At 52.1% G+C, this 20393-nt stretch overlaps 5 protein-coding genes across 5 annotated transcripts; 3 read left to right on the top strand and 2 right to left on the bottom strand.

The window, feature by feature from the left end:
* Positions 1 to 2419: 2419 nt before the first annotated feature.
* On the bottom strand, positions 2420 to 2653 carry PHYSODRAFT_505842 (hypothetical protein; the record flags this gene model as incomplete). Its single annotated transcript, XM_009531015.1, has 1 exon — positions 2420 to 2653. One exon carries the CDS (start codon positions 2651 to 2653, stop codon positions 2420 to 2422), a length of 234 nt encoding a protein of 77 aa, XP_009529310.1.
* A 4593-nt stretch (positions 2654 to 7246) lies between these two features.
* Positions 7247 to 9652, top strand: PHYSODRAFT_302053 (hypothetical protein; the record flags this gene model as incomplete). Its single annotated transcript, XM_009531014.1, is given in 3 exon segments — positions 7247 to 7463; positions 9029 to 9382; positions 9402 to 9652. 3 exon segments carry the CDS (start codon positions 7247 to 7249, stop codon positions 9650 to 9652), a joined length of 822 nt encoding a protein of 273 aa, XP_009529309.1.
* A 4311-nt stretch (positions 9653 to 13963) lies between these two features.
* On the top strand, positions 13964 to 15364 carry PHYSODRAFT_263342 (hypothetical protein; the record flags this gene model as incomplete). Its single annotated transcript, XM_009531013.1, has 3 exons — positions 13964 to 14244; positions 14292 to 14604; positions 14681 to 15364. The coding sequence occupies 3 exons, from the start codon at positions 13964 to 13966 to the stop codon at positions 15362 to 15364; spliced, it is 1278 nt and encodes a 425-aa protein (XP_009529308.1).
* Positions 15365 to 19112: 3748 nt separating this feature from the next.
* PHYSODRAFT_507618 (hypothetical protein) lies at positions 19113 to 19646 on the top strand (the record flags this gene model as incomplete). Its single annotated transcript, XM_009531012.1, has 1 exon — positions 19113 to 19646. One exon carries the CDS (start codon positions 19113 to 19115, stop codon positions 19644 to 19646), a length of 534 nt encoding a protein of 177 aa, XP_009529307.1.
* A 334-nt stretch (positions 19647 to 19980) lies between these two features.
* Positions 19981 to 20166, bottom strand: PHYSODRAFT_380306 (hypothetical protein; the record flags this gene model as incomplete). Its single annotated transcript, XM_009531011.1, has 1 exon — positions 19981 to 20166. A coding segment is annotated over one exon (186 nt), but the record flags the coding sequence as incomplete, so codon positions are not given.
* Between the last annotated feature and the right edge of the window lie 227 nt (positions 20167 to 20393).

Genomic DNA, 20393 nt, shown 5'->3' with positions numbered 1-20393 from the left:
GAAGAGGGACGTCGCCACTTGGTCTGAGGGCGGCACGCTTAGGCGTCGCTGTCCAAGGCTCGGACTGAAACTGCGCTGTGACCTGGCGCGTTCGGTCGACAGCAGCAGCCGAGACGAAGGCAAAGACGATGATGTCGAGACCAAACTGGGAGGCCTGCACCCGTGACGCGTTGATTCCTCGGCTCCGCTGTACCGCGGGCGGCGGACACCCACTGAAGCTGGCGGCGGAGTAGACGCCGGACCTGGACGAAGCGTCGGACCTGGACGGTGCGTCGGAGCCCGATGAGTATCCGCGGTTAACGAGGTCTTAGCCTCAGCACCGGAAACGGGGGCGGCAGAACGCATACTGACACCCGTACTCGACGTAGTGGAGGCGAGACAGGAGCAGCGGGAGCCGCCGCTCGGCTTGACTCCGCAGGCCACAGCGTTTATCTCCACCGCGACGGAAGCTTCACGTCGACGGATCAGGTCGTAGGTGTCAATGTGCCCGGCTACGGACGTGACGACACCGGCAAGACGTTCTGGAAGTCCATCGCGCACGTGCTACGCCATCTACCAACCTCGACGCGCTTCCCGAAGCACCCGTCCTCAAACCGCGTCATGCTCGTCGCGGTCCTGGATGGCCACGTCGTGCTCGTCCTCCAGCTCGATTACGTGAGCGCTGGAACGGTGGACTTGAGCGCTTGCGGCATCTCGCCGCTACCCCCACACGCGACGTATTCCCAGCTGCGCGAGACGTGGCCTGAAACTCGCCGATTCCTCCAAGTCGCGGATACGCGTCGGTCGCGCTCCGCCGGAGTTCTTTGGCGTGGGTCACAAGGAACGCGTTATTGTGCCGAAGGTCTACTAACAGCGGCTCGTTAAACGCTGCGCCGACTCGGCTTCCGCACGGCTCTGCGTGGGCGCATTACGTATAAGGGCGAGATGCCCAACAAGGGTAGTGTGTCGCCGTCCGAGCGCGACGGACCTGGTCTCTCTCGGTGACGGCGGTGTTGCACTCCTTTTTGGAGAGCCGAAGCTTGACGCACTTGGTCCCTCGCGATGCTGGAAGCGTCGTGTGCTTGCTCGACGACCGCCAGGGCTTGATGCGCGCGGTCTCGCTCGGCAAAAGCTACGCCGCGCTGCTGCTCTGCAGCTACGAAGGATTGCTGCGCTTGATCGCATTCCGCCACGGTAGCGCCGAGTCGCGATTGGACCGGGGGGGGAGGCAGCTTGGGCTACCGCGAGCTGATCGGACGGATCAGGGAGGCGACACCGATGTGCTCTGCTTGCATAGACGACGATGTCAGCGCAGCCTCGAGGTTGCCCGTGTCGGGCCCGCTCTCCTCGACGCAGAAGTCCTCAGCGCGAACCATGATGCTTGAATGGCAGCGAAGCGGACGGAGACGACAAAGAATTCGACGAATCGAGATGCGGCCAACACGCGGGGCAGGTTCTGCAACGACACACCCACCTGGGGAGTGCGCGTGTGTGGCAGCGGGACGGGTGTGGTGTAGTGAAGCGGGCACGTCGGCGTCGGTGAAAGAAGGCGCCGAGACGAATGCTGATGGATGCGGATGATGAACTCGACGCAGTTGATGAAACGCGACGCGATTGATGGGGGCGACGCGCGGCAGAGGTCGACGGAAAGTCGACGCGGGTGATGGGCCGCGAGACACAGCGACAGAGTCCAACTCGACGTAATCATCCGACGAGTCGACCAGCGCCTCGTCTCTGCAAAACGCGTCGACCCTAATCCCCACCGAGCAAAACCCGCCGAGCAAGACGCGCCGAGCAAAACGCGACGACCAAAACGCGTCGAGGTAAGATCTTGATTACGCCACGCAAATCAGGTTGAAGGACGGCAGTGCAAGCACGACAGAAGTAGGGATAGGCACAGAACGATAGGCTTAGCAAGCAGTAGTACGGAGTAGCCAGTAGCTAGGGCATAGGATAGGGTAAGGACTCAGTCCCGAAATTTCTCTGAACCACAAAGACCTCCCGTCTTCTCCGAGGTTCCAGGGGAACCACCAAACGCCGGCAAGTAGAGCCGCCTCGATATCGCGGCCCCCCGTCGTTTGCTGGTTCGGGTGCTCACCCCCCACAGACCCGTGCTGGAACAAAGGCACGTTAAACGTATACCGTTTAGGTGGGCGCCCGATAACGCGCTGCCTAGGCTAAGGACCGCACTGGCCTGATAACCGCCGTGCACAAGACCCCCCGTGTAGGCCCGATAACGCCGCACGCCCAAGGCTCGACGCCCTACGACAAGGAACAAGCGCCAACACAAGAACCCCCCAACTCCGAAGCCTGCGAAGACTTGGGTCTGTATTTCGAAGATACGCTACTCCAACAACCGGGAATAATTTGCTCGGCGCGACCGCTATCCAGACGCGCCGAGTTTGTGCGAGATCGCATTCGCGAGATTTCTGCGAGGGCGCTACTCCACAACTGCCTTCCGCAGAACATCGGCTCCGAGGAAGGGGTCCTGCACGACGCCCGTATCCTCGATCGTGCCTGCCACAACGAGGCTGGCGCGTAAAGCAACCAGGTAGTTGGCCTTATTTTGGGCCGTGGGCGTAGCTTTCAGTCGCCTGCACTCGCTCCGTAGCGCTTTGGTGCCCCACCCCATGTTCTCTTCCATTGCCCGCTCAATGCGGTCAAGCTCCTCCATCTTTGTCGCCTTGCTTGCCGGAGTGCACTGTGCACACCAACCGTCCCAGCTCCCATAGCGCGAAAAAAACTTGGGAGCGGGACGATTTTGGGACGGTGTCCACTCTTATGCACTAAACCATCAGCCAATAGTAATACAGAATGACGTCCCGGGACGTGAGACTGGGGAAATAAGAACGGGTCTAAATCAATAAAGCGATTGTTTGTTTTGGAGGATGGGATGAGTAATTCCGAAAGCAAAACCGTACAGAAATTCTATTGGCTAAAACGATTCCCTGATATTTCGCATGTTACCTTAACCTGAAGTAAAACCTCACTTTATAAGGGGTCCAAAACGCAGTGTACGGCACTATTTCATTGGATCTTTTCCGGGCTGGAAGATCCCCAAATTCATGCAAAGCCGCCGTAAAACTCACGATGAATATCACTAAATAGGAGTAAAACTACGGGAACAAAACCCTTGGTACCTTAGTAATGGGTGTGATGATTTTGCTGTTATTTGCTTGACAACTCACGTTATGGAACTCTAAAAATACCAGCAAAACAACCAGCTAATAAGGATTCGAATGCGGGTCTACTTTTTTATACTTCTGAGTGTAGTCTAAACTATGTCCCAAAAAACATGCATCATACTTTGGTGGGACCGAGAAGTAGTCTACGGGACATTTGTAGCCACAACAGCCGTGAAACTGAACAAGAATCGCCGGGCTTTGGCGGCCAAAGTGGTGAATCCCAGCGAATGCTTCAGCGTTGCCAAAGTGGCGTAGCATCTCAAGCTTCGTACGCGAGGGCCAATCAGTTGGACGACGCAACTATCTACGACTCACTAAAGCCTTTTCTGCGCGAGAAAATAATGCTTTGCCGGATTTGTTGGGTTATCAACCATTCTTGTTCGGAGGAGCACGACCCAGCACAATGGCCCTACTAAAGACCCCTTTTGCTTTAAACATCGAGCGAAAATGTGCCGAAATCTGCGAATATTTCATGACTGCACATGCTTCGTTTGTTGTATTCCTCTTGTTGATCCCAACAAAAAGGATAGTCTTCATGGTGGAAGTGGTTCGGGAAAAGCTAATGATGATTCCAAGCGTTTCGCGTTTCTTACGCAATATTAATCAGGACGCCACCTGTAAAACATGTTTACAGGCGCAACTGTGTTCTTTGAGCGAATGTGACTTTTCGGCATGGTAAGTGCACACATCGCCCAGTGAAACGATGTAGAGTTTGAGCCTATTGTGCTTTGCATCCAGTGCACCCTCCTAGTTAGTGCATTAGTTAGTGTTCGTACTTAGTGGTAAATCATGGAGGCTTTGAATGCAAGTTGCTAAAGGCGTGCTTCGAGCCCGATTTGGCTCGGAATTGGCACTTTCGAAAGCGTCAAACGGATGCTAATCCATGCTGGATGGGCTAAATCATGCAGGAGATGGTGTTTGTGCACTACTTAGTGCTCATTGACCATCCACGACTTATAGCAATTCGTACTCGAGTACGATTTATAGATAAGTCGTGCTCGATAAGTCGTACGAGTTTCAGACCGAAGTGCCAAAACGTATGCAAACCACAATACATTTAAACGTCTTATGAATAGACTGCACTTTCTCTACTTAATAGAGAGGGCTGTGACGAGGCGATGCGGTGTTTTCTCCCAGAAAACAGTTATAGGCCCTCCTTGACAGACCTCAGGCTACCAGAGCTTTGGATCCGTCTCGGCTGGCACAGGGTGTGTGTTGTCCAGTACACGCTGTTGGTCAGGCGCACGATGTGTATCCCTTGGGTAGCGGTTCTTTTCACCAGGAGGTTAGTATCGACCCCGTGAATCAGACAGCTACGCCGGGCTAACGCTAGAACAATCCAACCCAAATAGAGTTATACACGTTATACAATCACACAAATACTCCTTTGCCCTCTCTTCTTTCTCTAGGCCCAAGGCTAAGGCCAAAATACAAGTCAACTGGTCCAAATCCAAGACACTTGATCAATCTTGGGGACGCGCACCACCTCTCGGAGAGAGGAAACGATCTACCCTGTCGCCAACTTCTTCAGTTCGACACAGGCCCAATAGACCGCAAATATACAACAAAGACGGTCTGCAATCCGCCAAATATACAGATATGGAATAGATATGATCACCTCCAGGCCGAAGCAGTGGATCACTTACCTAAAGTACTTTGAATTTTGTCGTGGAGAACGGCCTTCCAGGCTGTGAAAGAAGCACTTGTGCCCTTCGAAGCAAAACGAACTCTGTTTGGTTAAAGGTCACATGCAGACAAAATCTTTCCTTAGCGACTCTTCGGAGACTGCGATCTTTCTGCGGAGTGGTCTGGCCTTGAAGGGTCGCCAAACTGGATACCTTCTCGGAGTTGTTGGGTACACCTAGGATCTTGGAAGATGCCATAGTGAAACCAAGTGTTCTTGGGTTTGGAGCCTCGGAACGCCTCAAGCCGAGGTCGTTCTTGGAATTTTGTGGGAGGTAAGTCTGGGAACGCGAAGTCTGGGAATCGTTATTCCGGGAAAACAACGGGGAATCTGAGAAGTGCCTCAGCTCCCAGGTTGTGAGCCAGAGTTGAGTTCCGCCGTACTTAGATATACTGGGGATGATCGCTCGCATTCCGTTGCACTTCATGGAACGGGATCAACTCGCCCACATTGATCTATCTTCCGGGATTCAGCGTCCATTCGCAGACATTACCCTTGTTTTTATAGGAGACTCCAAATCATCCAGTATCACCAATCTCCACATCATTGGGACTTCCTAGGTTCAGGTGCATTCACCCGAATTTAGGGGTCGACACCGCGTCACAGGACACATCTTTGTCGCAAGCAGGTCTGTTGTGTGGGATAGTACCATAGCAATATTCATATGCCGCCGCCTCGCCGAGCCAAAATCACCAGTAAACCAGGCCTACAAGGACACCAAACCCACCCCCAATACAAGCTTTTATGCGGAACGGTGCGCGGTAGGAAGAGGCGCAAAAACACTTGACTATGCGAGATTGCTTCGTGGCCTCGATTTAAATCGTGCACAGGAAGCTTGGCCGATTTGACGGCTCGCGAAGGCGAAAGGCGAGAATCACGTGAAGCTTAAGGGGGGGGGCATGCGGATGCTCAAGCTAATGCGACGTAAGTTACCTCGGAAGCAGTGCTGGCAAAGAGCGAAAAGCAACGTGAAGAGTGCAGGAAGAAATGAATGACAAAAGAATCCGACATGGAGTAACTTCATCAACAAGACCAAGCACACAAGACACGAGCTGATGCGCTGGAGCAGTCGTTAGCGGATCTGCAGACTAGTGCAGACCAGATTTCGAAGGAAGCGGAAAACAGTGAAACAGCAATTGGAAACATTAAACGAGAAGTTGGAAGTAGAGAACGACAGAGAAATTAAACAAGTTAACGATGGTTGAAGCGCCGAACGAGAAGTTGCAGAGGGATGAGGGAACTCTGCTTTCAGCAAATATGACATTGGACATGTTCCAGAAGGAACGGGAGAGTTGCAGAGAGACCGCTGTGCAGCCTTGAAGCAAACCTGTGATGACTTAGGCGTAGATGCGATCGCTTGAAGAGGTTTGATGCTACCATCGGAAGAGCGCGGGATGGGTCACCGGTAGGCCTGGTCCTCTTTTGGGTCTCGACTCCAAATAGGGGACCCACCAAAAAGTCAACCTATTTGTTTAGGAGATATTTCTATGAAGGGGCCCACTCGGAATTCTTCTATACTTGTTATATCCTGTGATTATTGTTATGTATATTGTATTCTTGCTTGTGGTGCTAGTATGCCTAAAGCCTAAAGCGAACGAAATCTGTTCTTATGGGATGTCCAAAATTGATAAGTTTGGTTGCTTTAGTTCTCATTCAACTATCGAAAGAGCACAATACAGGATCATTTCTGGAGCTCGTTTTGGTTTACGTGAATAAATAGACTCCATGGCAAGTAAGAAGCACAGCGTGTGTATCAATTTGCTTTGGATAGGTGAGTAGGATGATCAGAGTACCGCGATTTCTATACTACATGTGTCGCCGACCGTGCCAAATAGGCATAATCTATTGCAGTGTGGGTTATTCGTTATGCATCGGCGGTGTGCGCTATACGGTTGGCTATCTGCATTAGACTTCCGTGAATGAGAATTCGCTTTGAAGCCTAGCATATTCACCTTGGTTCACGGAGAATAACTACAACTGTGGCAAGTTGAAGTGAAGAGACTAGAATGTTAGCAACAAAAGGGAGAATGGACACTTCGTGGGAAGGAGCAGTATGAAAAGCTGCAATAATGGCGAAAAGTTCGACCGTTTCCGGTATTATAATAGGCGCGAATCCAAGATGTTCATACAAAAAGCTGTATGAGATGTGCAATTTCAAAGGTACTGCAACCAAACAACTGCTTCAACTGATCGTCGTGCACAATCCCAGCCTTTGCGTTGCAAAACTCCTCAGGTTTTATACAACGACCGGCTAGACTCAAAGAGGATCGGCTCTCATTCACAAATTTCCATCATGCCCCAGACCAAGCACACTCCACGTTTCCAACTCGCGCAGCGATGAACGACGGCACGTCCTCCGAAGGCAGCAACGGCTACGCGGAAGAGCTGTGAAAGTTCGATGACACTCCACGCGACGAGAACTCCGACCGCGAGGCCAACCCCGGATCCACGCGTTGTCGAAGAAGACGAAGCGACCGATGCGGGTACTCCGAGATATGAAGTTGAAGTTCACGGTCGCGCTGATCGACCTGGGGGTAATCCTGCTGGTGACCATGGTGAAGTTGGCGGAGCCAGAGGCGATCCGTCGGACAGTGATGTTGAAGATGTCGAGCAAGGTTCGTCAAGCTCCTCCAGCAAAGAGACGACACCAAGGCACCGTACGGTTATCCAGCTTGACAGATTTCAGTACACGAGGGTCCGCATTATGTACCGCTGCAGCATCTACCGGCGAACGGGTTGCCGAGGCAGTGTGGCCTTCGAGCTTCAACTTGGGAATTACGTCAACTTCGTGCCCCATAGCTGCCGGGACAACGTCATCGTTCCTCGTCCGATAACGGATGTGATGCGACAATTGGAGCTCAAGATAGATCGGGTCGCGTTGACTTTCCAGGGTCGCACGGCGCGAAGAAGTGAACACGGAGTTCTACCAGCGAAACCCAAACACTGTAATCCAAGGTTTGACGCGCGACCAAGTCCTGGCCGGGTCCACCGGGTTCGCCGTGCTCGGTTCGGGGGGAACATTCACGGGGCTGTTGAAGTCCCTGGCCTAGCACTCGTGACTGACACTCAGCTGGTATTTTGTCAGTACCATCACGTCTACTACAAAGGCTCCGAGCTTCAACGCATTTTGGGCTGGGCACACCCTCGCCTATTGGAGCTGCGTCAGTACCCCGGGGCGCAAATGTTCATTGATGGGACGTTCCGCTCAGTGCCAAGGCCGTTCGAGCAGTGCGTCATTCTCATGGTGAGAGACGCAGCAAGTCGTGTGTTCGTTCCGGTGATCTACTCGCTGACGACTAATTGCACGGCAGCAATGAGGCGAGGCGGGTGAACGCCTTTATCGTCCAGGGTGTATAGCGCACTATGCCGGACCGAATGAATTCGGGTTCGGAGTACCAGAGATTGTCCACGCGATAAGCAGCCCACGGGACACTGAATGACCCAGGCCTGAAACCGCTTGGACGCACCGAATCGCACTGATGCGGTCCGGTGTTTGGCGTGTGTCCTTGTGTCAACCCCTATAGGTATCGTTTACCTTTGGCGGACCGGATTTCACCGGGTTGAGTTGTTGCGATACAGAATAAAGTCTGCTGGGTGTGTTCCTGGGATATACCACACCGAATGAACAGAAGGTCAGACCGAATGAAAGGGACCACAGTCAGATCCGTAATTCAGAATAACCAACACACAGAAATACAATGCCGAGCTAAACGTCACAAAATATACAGCCACCACATATTCTTTGAGACCCTTGGGTGGGGGGTCTATACACCAGTCAACTTCGGAGCCGTCACCCAAGGCACTGGCCAGCCCTGGATGCACACTCACTTACGCGCACCACCCTCATAGAATGAGGGAACAATACAAAATATAATTCAGTCCTATCACACAGTAGTCAATCAATTCGATCTGGGGGGGTGACTACCTCAACCACCAAAGACACACAGTAGGGAATATGAAATGGATGCCCGGTTAGAGCACGCAAATAGAAAATAAAGCTCTCACAGGTCACTCCGGGGCGCGAAACCCCAGTCACTGCCGACTTTGCCTTGGTACCTTTGAGTCCCCACTACACCAGTGCTCACTAGGGAGCGTCTGATAGCAAAGCAGTACTACGGGAAGGCCACATCTGTGCCAGACGAGAATCCGTTTATGCTGATGCTGGTCACACGTGTGGCAGTTGCGGACGTTATTACGGAGAGTCCTGGTGACTTGCATGCAGTTGAGAATGCTGGAGAAGAGAAAGAAAAGCGCCCGGCACTGGAACCCAGCAGCGGTATCGACGACGAGAGTGACAGCAGTAGCGAGGAGAATGACTGGGAGTATCTTGATGCTTTTGATGACGATGGTGATGGTCACGGAGACGATGACGATGATCACGGAGGAGCTTCTGGGACTGCAGGAGTTGCTGGAAACCCGGCCACGCATTCTTGCTCAGGTGCGAGCAGCGGCTCGTCAGTGTCGGGAGGCAGTGGGAGCGCGACTACGAGTGCACGCACTACTAGTGGGGCAGGACCTGCTAGCGCTGCGGGAGGTGCGACTACATGTACTAGAGCCGGAACTGCCGGCACCGATGCAAACGCGCCGAGCAGTGCAACCCGAGCTGGAACCAGTGGGAGATCGACAGCTGGATCTAGCGCTACTGGAGGCGCTGGTGCAAGTGGCAACCCGCGAGGAAGGTGGACACGCACGGGGACGGCTGGAGCATCAACAAGTGCTGCAGGGCGCACGTCTCCGACTGGCCCTCGCCAATTCGGACGGCAGTGTAAGCCGAACAGCAAGTACAGCCCCAGCACGAGGGTGATGGCGTTATCCCTGTTGCAGTGTATGCTGATTGGAGTTGTGAACAACATCCTGAACCCGATGTCGCGGCAGGAAGCCATGGCGTCTGAGCACGCAGAATGTTGGAGTAAGGCGATGGATGAAGAGTATGCTGCACTGGTGGCGAATGGAACCTGGGAGCTCGTGGCACGTCCGAAGAAGAGGAAGGGGCGACATCGAGCCAACATACTGACATTGGTGTGGGTACTGGTGGCAAAACGAAATGAGAAAGGTGATGTGGAGAGATTGAAGGCAAGACTTGCTATTCGCGGATTCCTGCGGAAGTATGGCCTGGACTACTTGGCCACGTACTCACCTGTGGTTCGCATTGAGTCCGTGCGGCTAGTGCTGCTCATCTCCATGTCTCTCAGTTTCGAGTGTCGCCACATTGACTTCGTCACCGCGTTTCTAAATGGGGAGCTGGTTGACGTCGTCATCTACATAGAGCAGCCAGAGGGCTACGAAGATGGAACTGATCGCGTCTGTCGGCTACGCAAAGGACTTTATGGTCTGAAGCAAGCATCGAAGATATGGAACGACACGCTGCACAAGGTTTTGATTGAACTCGGGTTTATGCAGTGCACCTACGATGCCGGTGTGTACTGGAGACGTCGTGCCGGCCGAGTGATCTTTCTTACTGTGTACGTCGATGACATCATCCTTGCTGGAGTACCTGCTGACATCGACGAAGTTGTGAAGCAGCTTGCAGCGCGCTACAAGCTGAAGGAACTTGGGCGAGTGCATCATCTACTTGGCATGGAGGTGTACTACAGACCGGGGCGGATGTTAACTTTGTCACAGACAGCATATATTGAGCGACTGGCCGAGAAGTTTGGCTTAGGGTCTTCGAGGGCCTGTGAGATCGCCGCAATTTCACCATGAGAAGATCACGAAGATCGAAAGGGATGAAAGCAAGATCAACAACCCAGAGTTGCCGTACCGTGAGATCGTGGGGTCCTTGTAATATTTGGTCATCTGCACTCGTCCCGATCTGGCTAATGCTGTGAGAACTCTTGGGCGCTACACTAGTGCGTACACCTTGGAGAACTATCGAGCGGCACAGCGGGTCACTTGCGACCAAGCGTCTGGGATTGGTGTACAGAGCTACTTCTGAGTTCCCGGTGATGGATGCATTTTGTGATGCGGATCATCAATCGTGCCCAGACACAAGTCGATCGGTAACGGGCTATCTACTGCGACTGCACGGCAACGCATGGATGTGGAAGAGTCACATGCAACGGCGCGTGACTAAAGATACCTGCAGTTCTGAGCTTGCCGCCTGCTGTGAGTGCAGTAAGATGGTTGTTTGGGCTCGAGGGCTCCTGCTGGGGCTGGGCTATGGTGAACAAGGGCCGGAAGTACCAATCTACTGCGACAACCAGAGCACGATTGCAGTCGTGGCGAACAATGGCAACACGTCGAGAGTGCGGCACAGCGAAGCATGCTCGCTTTGTCAACGAGTACGTCCAAGACAAAGAGCTGGACGTGATTTATGTGCCAAGTGCTGACAATGTTGCGGACGTGTTTACCAAGGCGTTGGGGCCAGCCGAGTTCGAGCGCCAGCGAGACCGCTTGAACGTGGAAGATGTGGCCGAAGCCTGGGAGATGGTTGAGACTGTCGGAGCAGAGGAAGACGTTGAGATGGAAGAAGTGTCAATGCTGCTGCTGTGCGAAGCGGCGAACCGGTGGCACAGTGCATGTGTGCATGTTGCCTGACATCCAACATGGTATGAAGTGGGAGTACGAGACTTCAACGGCAGGACCACCGTTGGTCCTCCTTCGCTGCTTACAAGGTAAGCCGCAGTAGTCACTGAGTACCGAAAGGGGGTTTTCGCCTGCGGGCTTCCCCGATGCAACACTACTGGACTCGCTCACTTTTGGTTTTCCCAACTCAGTGGCAAGTGGCCTTCCTACGTGCTTCGTCCAGACTACACAGCCCGACTCTGGTGCTGGCGAGAGGAGTGAGTCTCTCGTAGCAGCTCCTGCAGCACGTCACGAGCCCGCGTCTTGCTGCAACAGCACGGCGTCTGAGCCGAAGGTGGAGCCGCGGTAGTCAGAGGCGCTGCGGCTGCCGCGCATGGCTGGGAGGGAGGGGGGTCTACGCAGAGCGTTCGTGAGCGCGCTCGTGTGTCAGGCGCCCGCCCAAATCCACGCCGTCGCCGGTGCCTCTTACTCTGTGCTCGTGTGTCCTGCTCCCAGTGTACCAACCGACGTGGCCGCATCCAAGGGCGGTCCTGGAAGAGGCGTGTCGAATGCGTGAGGTGACGGCAAGCAACCTGCGGCATGCAATAGCAATAGCTAAGCAGCAGAGCTATTCTAAGTAGACCTTCAACAAGCGCACTTACCCCGATATCCGTGCAATACGACGCTAAAGAAGGGTCAATAGTTCAGCAAAGCAGAGTATTCATTTAGCTAAAATAATGCGGTTTTAAGCCAAATCCACTTTAGAATGCTCACAGCGCATAGATACCTATTTGGAAGAAGCCTCTTAAAAGACGGGCCTCAGTTTAATGGCATTCGCACCCTTTGCTGGAGGCGAAGTCCCTGAACTTCTATGAATAGTCACTCGAAACCGTCGGACATTGAGCCTGAAAGGATCTTATACAGAGGTAAATTGCTGCTTTTTTGCCCCCGGGAGAGGCAACCATTAAACCATTCCCTAGCCGTATCCATAAATTCATCGAAAGAAAGCAAATCAGAGCGATAAAACAGAGCGATTTCATTATAGGGGGGGGCTTCGCCCCAATAAAGTACATATACCTTGGACCACTACACAACATAAATAGCCCAATCGACGGTAATAGCCGTCCAACGATAGTAAGCGTGAGTACACTCGTAGAAAGATGGCGATCCGTTTTCACTCTGCTGCAATAGCGGTAGGTATACAAAATTGCATTTGATAATATATGGCGCAGAAAAATATGTAAACGAGTTGTAAGAAGGTTCTGACTCAACCTAAAGTTTGTGCAGACGGGCAGAACCAATTACCAGATTGGTTATAAGTACGTTGGCGTCAGCTCCTGTCGCATAATGCCAAACACGAAGATTGTGGTACTCGCGCTACTCGTAAAAAAAACGATGTTTTTTACGAGTAGCGAGAGACGCTGCCGTCGTTGGAAGTCTACCACTGGCAAGTCCTCATAGAGTGTCAATGGCTTTGAAGGTTGATGAAAAAAGGGAGCTTCTTGGCAATATCAGAAAGGTCACGCTTCCAATATTAGGTCGCCACCGCGTGCTAGGGATCCTCAGTGCTAGCTACTGAAGATGTCGAATCTGTTGAGCGTCGGTCGATGTGGCGAGCCGCCGCCCTTAATGCCAACCGGAATCAAAAAGAAACGTAACCAATATACGGTTTTGCCTGTCATACCCAAGATATGGTGGACAAGAATTTCACTCAGTGCTGCAGGCTGCTATTTTTTTTTTAATATTCATCGCTACCATGTGGCATTAATACCGTTTGTTGTCACTGGCAAAATGCTTACGCCCCGGTGGGTGAGATCTTCGGGAAGCCTTGGAATCGATATCGATATCAGACTAAAAGTTTCGGGTATATTATAGTAAATACAACTGCTACGAAATGGAAATCATAGCCCACCAGAAAGAATATATTCGCGGATGTCAGGAGATTCAAACAGTACAGTAGACAACAGAGAACCGCGTTTGCTTGTTTGCCAAGCCCGGCCTACCTGAACCTGAAGCTCAATTTGGGGGCGCCAAAAGTTCTCAAATTAGGCCAATGATTTTTTGGTAGGATTGGCAACGATACGGAATGGTGAGCAGGAACGCACGCACGTGGAATCGTACATCAAACGATCGACGGGGTGGTCCTTACCACGGCTCACTAACGGGCGATTAAACTGTAAGTTCAACCGGCTTGACCGTTTGAGCGTATCTATCGTACTACCAACTGGGGGTTTGATGGCATCACGCACGTCAATTTGCCAAAGAGTACTTATGTATGTCAAGTTTTGCTGTAAATGTTTGTTTTTATTACCTAAGTAGGGGAGGGGGGGGCTAATGTAGATACCGAATCGTAATGGTTGGTTCTGTCGGCCTTCGGCTTTGCATCCAACCGCTTCAACTCCAAGCTACAACTTCAAAGCCTCAACACGATCTGTATCTACCCGAGTAATCCGCAGTAATCAATCAATCACCCCGAAAAAAGCGTGCAATTTTGCCGATCTTCCACTTTCAGCTTACCCAGCTAAGACAACAGCACTACGCCACGAACGCAAACGTTTCTGTTGTCTAGAAGACCAAACGAATGGTGCCCGAGCATCACAATCGAACCGACATGGCGTACTTTGAGGGTATTGACACCCCCAACAAGGGCGTCAACATCCACGTTCGAGCCTTTGACGACACCACTAAGGCTGCTGCGTTGCAACTCAAGCCCAAGGCTCTCTTGTACACCAGCGTCCTGGTGTCGTTGCTGCAACCGTTCCAGAGCGGATGGTCTACTTCACAAATGAACCTGTCGCGGTACAACACAACGTCTGAGTGCGACGCTCGTCCGGTGACGAAAGGCACGTGCCTCATGTTCCCTGGCCACTCGAAGTCCAGTGGACTTTCGCCGTGAACGCGTGGATTTTCGGCGCTATGATCGGGGCTCTGTGCTGCAGATACTTCAGCGACAAGTTCGGGCGTAAGAAGGTTCTGCTGTTCAATTGCATCTTCATGATCGCTGGAGGTCTCACTCAGGCGACTTTATCCAGTATTTGGGCATTTGCTGCGGGGCGGTTCATCGCCGGGTTGGCTTCCGGTACTGCAACGGGAACGATTGGCGCGTATGTGAACGAGTTGTCACCTCCCCACATGCGCAACACTTTGGGTCTGGGGCTGCAGATTTCGGTTACCATCGGCATCGTACTCCCGTCCATTTACTTCTTCGTCGTCGCGGAAAGCAGCTATGGATACGGCTGGCGCTGCGTTCCCGTGCGTCCTCGGAGTTTTGTTCTTGCTATTTGCACCTTCACTCAGGGTGGAAAGTCCAGCGTGGTTGCTGACGCAGAACCGCCGAGAGGAAGCGCGCTTGGTGATCGCCCGCCTGTACGGTGAACAGCATGTCGGAACGGTGCTGTCGTGGCTGGCGGTGTCGAACAAATTGGTCGATTCGGAGGAGGGTAGGATTGCTGGTGAACCGCCCACCAAGGAGTCGGTGTTTGCCCCTCGCTACCGCCTGCAACTCGCGGGTGCCATCTTGCTTTCGTGCGCCCAACAGCTCTCGGGAATCAACGCCGTGTTCTACTACTCCGGCTGCATTTTCTCCGACGCGGGCGTTTCAGACTCACGCGTGGGCACGCTTATCATCGACTTCATCAACGTTTGGCCGGCAATTTTCACGGGTGTGCTCGCTGTCCGCTTCGGCAACCGCAACATGATCCTGTGGGGGTTGGCGGGCATGGTCGTGATGTCGATCGGGATGACGGTGGTTTTCATCATGGACGTGGCGGTTTTGGCCGTTGTATTCACCGCTCTGTACGTGATCGTGTTTGGCGTGACTCTGGGTCCGCTCGTGTGGGTCATGACTGCTGATATGTTCCCGGACTCGATCCATGCAAAGGCGTCGTCCTTGTGCATCGGCATCAACTGGTTGTGCAACTTGATTGTCGGCGTTTCATACCCGTACGTCTCCGTTGCGCTGAAAAGGTATGCATACGTGCCTTTTGACTTCTTGCAATCTTCTATCTTCTGAGACGTCAGGAAAGTCCGCGCAAGAGATTCAGGCGGAGTATGACTTGCGCCGCGACAAATAACTCCGAGCACATTTGACAATAGAAGTGGTCAATTTGCTCAAGAGCTCGTTGACTTTGATAGCATTCTCATCGCAAACTACTGCAGAGCTGGTTATCTGAAAAGTACCGAGATCGGCATGGAATCACTTCGAATAAATAACAAAATATCTCGCGGTATGGGCTAATGTTAACTCGAAAATGGGTAATATTGATATTGATATAATATCGAGCACCTTCGGTTTTGATATGTAAAATATTATGTGATATGTTGATGCCTCGGGAAAAATAACATTAATATTGAATATTGATATATTATATGATATATTAAGATCTCATTAAGTACGAAATGATGGCGTATATCTAGTAGTTTTGGCCAATCGTTAGCTAGATTGAGGCAATATCAGGTTGATCCGGCAAACCATTGACGCAGCGTCACATTCTTTGTGTACTCACTTAAGCTATTTGGTACGTTTGAACCGTTGCAATACTAACAAGTATTAGAACAACGTGTTAACGAGCACATGGTAACCAAGGTATCTGAATACTTGGACCGGGTATTTATTTGGATTTGGATACAGCTACGAGGCCAGTGATTAGAGTACTACATGAGCCTTAGCCAGGCTGTCAGACATGTCTGCGCAAAATACCGATCGCTGTACCCTCGAATCAGTCGCAAAACAATCCGTCGTAGATAGGGATCATGCTTCCGTGGCTCGCAACAAGGAGCCGTCGATATACTCTGTAGCATTGCGACTGAATTCGCGTGGTCAGGCTTTTAAAGGAACGATCTGGTGTTATTATAATACTTCTGCATTGTTTGACAAATTTGTCGCTAGCATAGGAGAGTAGTAATCGGGGTACCGGTCTTCCTGGACTGCCTATACCGGGCGGGGAGGCCATTGGGAGTTTGGGATTTACCCAGAGAGCAGCAGAAGAACATAAGCAGCACTATCATAGTATATGTCGGTGGCTTTGGGCATTCCAGCGCCCACGTTGGTGTTCTGTCTGTAAATCCTCGACCTACTACAATAATACATGTCAGCGTGCTCGTTTAGATATCGAGTGTATCCAGCTCAAATATGAGATTCGTGGGTAATATTTTTACGTGGGGTCGAGCTAACAAAATATCTTACACGACTGCTAGCACAAGCTCTAGGTGATGTTCATTGCCATGCTGAGAGAACTCCTACCGGAGGAAGCGCACTCCTTAGAGGCAAGAGGCGGAGGTCTTCTGGAAATATCATATAAAATATTTGATATTCGGTGAGATTTGAAATGATATATGAAATATCTGATTGATATCGGGTTTGACTACACCGTTCACCCTAATTAGTCGTGTGACCTAAATAGTCGTGCACCTATGGTAATCATTCCATCGGTTTTGAAAATTATTTTTAGTTTCACCTTAAATTGAGAAAGGAGACCAGTTTCGGGTAGATCTCGGCAATACGAATTGCGTGGTATATTTTGTTTTCAGTAAATACGAATTGTTTCCGAGAAAACTGAAATTCAAAACAGGGTGAGGCGCCCTTCAGGTCGTACACGGTAAATAGTCATGGCACGACTAATTAGGTACCTCATATAATATTAGTACCGAATATTATCAATATTATATTCGAAAAAATATCATTAATACCAAGTTAACATTAGCCCCTGCACACCAGTGGTGTATCCCTCAACAAGTCAAGCCCTGTCAATCTGAAGACACAATTGTGATTGGCTAATACTATCCCATAGGTGGGTGGATCCCAACAAAACAAATTCGGTATATTCGATGTGGATTGCTCGGACTATTCAGTAGTCTCTCGACCAATCAGGTGGGCAGGTGGGTCGAATACAGAGTGATGGATGTTTGCCCGCGTAATGATACTTCGGCTTCACGAGCTTCACTTTCCCCCTTGTGCCTTCCTAGCAAAGCCTCCGCAACCACAAGTCTTGTTCAAAATGCTGAGCGTTAACTGCGCTATCGTCGGAACACAGTATTGGCTTGAAATACAAATGGAGCCACACGGCAGGGTCGCCAATCTCCAAGTTCTCATTCGAGAGAACATCGCGGGCCTCGTGGGTGACGACGCGATCTGGCTGTTTAGGACCTGGAGAAGGGAGAGAGGCGAATGGCTCAAAAACACTAGTAGCGAGTTGCGACGCCTTCAAGCAGGCGAGGTCACAGCATGGCTGAGCACGATGATTGAAACAGGTGCTTGGATGGACCCGGATGTGCTGGTCGGTGATTTCTTGTTTCCGGAGGCACATGAGTGTAAGGAGAGTGACTTTCATCTTCTAGTGTTGATCGCGCCGGAGAAAAGTATCATACGTCGCAGTTTTGGCTTTGTTGTTTGGTTGTTCTGGAGTTCTTACAACAGCGTTTGTGGTGTTGTTGTTGTGCTTAGAAATCACACCGAAGAAGGAAGTGACCGCGTACTCGACAGGTGACAAACACTTTATTTGCGTTAGAATTGCGACTCGACGATAACTCTGCTGCCGCTCGTGTTGGAATCTTTCGATTAGGTTGCTGCAGAATGCACGAAGTCTTCTTGCTAGTACCTGGCTACCGTTACGTGCTGCTTGGTGCCGGCTGTCAGCTAGTTGCCCGGAGCTGTCCAATGACAAGAAATCTGAATAGTTGAACGATTAACGCGCTCTCAGGCGGACAGTCCTCGAGATTGAGAGTAAAGTTTTCAACGTTTCAATCAGTTTATCACTCTGCTCAGGGTGCGGAGTCGTCGAAATATCTGTACACCAGTTTCAAGCCAGTATTTTTTGCACTCTCGGCCGCTCAGCGCGCGATCATTTCTGCAACGGCGCGGGCGCCACCAAGTCACCCTCGCCTGTCTGGAGGTCAAGGCAGGTGGAAAACGACGCGGGCCCTTCCATTTTACACTGCTGCAATGAAGAAGGCTATTGTCGAGCACCTGAGACTACACTGCAATGTTTGTTTCACTATAGATACGTTTTTTTCCGGGTCTACCTACAGAGGTATCAAGGGAGAAGATCGGCCTTGAGAGACTTGAGGCAGAGTGCTCAGTTTAGTAATTTTGATAAATACATCTGGGCTTCGTTTTTTTTTAGCAAAATCGGGCGTCTGGTATTTTTGCTCCGGTAGGTGTATCGCAACCACGGCTACCGGCACAACGACTCTGGCTACGACACGAGCGCATACGATCATGAGCTCAAGTACGACTACGACTCCAGCCACGAGCACGATTTCTTTTGCATTCGACGGCTACGGCACTCGACGGCGACAATCACCTTGGCGGGGGGGGGCGCCATTCAACGTGTTAGTGGGCTAATATTGGGGGCTGCCATTCGGCACCTTGCCTAGTAACCAGAGCGCCTCTGGCTTTGGTCCATTAACACAATGAAATCACTTTACCCCCCCCCCCAATGCCTGAATGCACCGAGGAAATCGAAATCTGCAGCCCCCATGCCCCATGCCTGGATGGACTCTGGATATATCCAGTGAATGTAAGATCCAGAAAACATGAACATACCGAATTTGTTTTGTAGAGGGGCCAAATTGCAATTTCCCCCAAAGTTTACTTTTGTTATTACCACCCTATTAGTTGGACACGCAGTTGTACCTTCGAATTTAATCATTCGCAAAAAATGGCAAGCGATAAGAAGAAGCGGTCGCCGGCGGGGCTGTCGCCTTCCGGCCGAGGCCTCGCGAGCCCGCGCGTGGCGTCCGCGCTGCTCAGCAACTCGCTCATGACCGTGGGCGACTCCTCCTCTTCCACCCACCACGAGCCGATGGCGCCGCCCTTCAACTCGTTCACGAGCGCCAGCACGACCAACAGGGCGCTCACTCCCAACCGCCAGCTGGGCGAGCTGCTGCGCTCCATCGACCCCAAGTACTGCTTCCACCCGGCCGTGGAGGAGCTGCTGCTGGACATGGCGGCAGACTTCGTGAAGGACGTGGTGGACTTCTCCGGAAAACTGGCCAAGCACAGACGCTCCACGACGCTGGAGCCGCGCGACCTGCAGTTCTGCCTGGCCAAGAACTACGGCATCTCGCTGGCCGGCGTGCTCCCTGCCACTGCGGGGGTGGGCTCAGGCTTGAGGCCGCTGGGCCAGGACCTGCTGGTGCGTGCACGGCCAGCCAAGAACTCGCTGCACATGCACAGAATGGCGCTGAAGCGCAAGTCGCTGCTGCACACCAAGACGAAGCTCAAGAACGCACACGCGTTGAAGGCCACTGAAGGCGGCAAGAAGGTGGTGCGCAAGGCCAGCGTCAGCAAGTAGTGAAGGCACGTGCAGTGTCTTGCAAAACATTAATTGATTTTTCTTTTTTGCTGTAGCACAGCTACAGACATGTTCGTACTCGTAGAAAATGCCCCCCCCCCCCCACCACGTTTTCACAACATTACACAATCTCTCCGAGACTGTTGACATCGTCCGTATCGAATTCGTCGAGACGAGGAGTTTTGGCTAGCGGGGCGGAAGAGTCCTCACTGGCGACGGACCTCGCGGACGCCACACCGCTCATGACAGCAGTGGACGTGTCTGTGGTAGACGCTGAGGCGGCACTACTCCCAGCACTTCGGGGGCGCTTCTTGTACTTGGTGGTGCGTGCCGGTAGCGCTGGGAGCAGCGACTGGTCCTTGTGCAAGTCGCCGCCAGCAGGAATCTCGATCCGCAGGTTGCGATGAACTCCAGCGTATGTCGTTGCCTTGTAGATCGGGTCAAAGCTGTCCAGCAGCGCCGCCTCGTTGGCGAAGTGCATTGAAGCCGCGATGAAATGGCGACAAGGCAAGCCGAGTTGGAACATCTGCCCGCACGTGCAAGTACGCAGCGCCAAGTCCATGCGGTGGGTGATTTTCGGCCGCGCTCCTGTCAGCCACGCGAATGCCACTTGCTCGTCACACCTGCGCACAGTGAACCCGGCCGCATCCTGCAATTCCTGTCGGTATATCGCGTCGGCTCCCGGCGTAAGCAACGACGGCGACTGGCCTTCACCCGCCAGCAGCTTGGAAGCCGTTTGACTCTTCT

Source organism: Phytophthora sojae (genome assembly GCF_000149755.1).
Source record: "Phytophthora sojae unplaced genomic scaffold PHYSOscaffold_5, whole genome shotgun sequence".
Classification (NCBI taxonomy): Eukaryota; Oomycota; class Peronosporomycetes; order Peronosporales; family Peronosporaceae; genus Phytophthora; species Phytophthora sojae.
The sequence above is the reverse complement of the archived record's forward strand: the minus strand, read 5'-3'. Positions and strand labels throughout refer to the sequence as shown.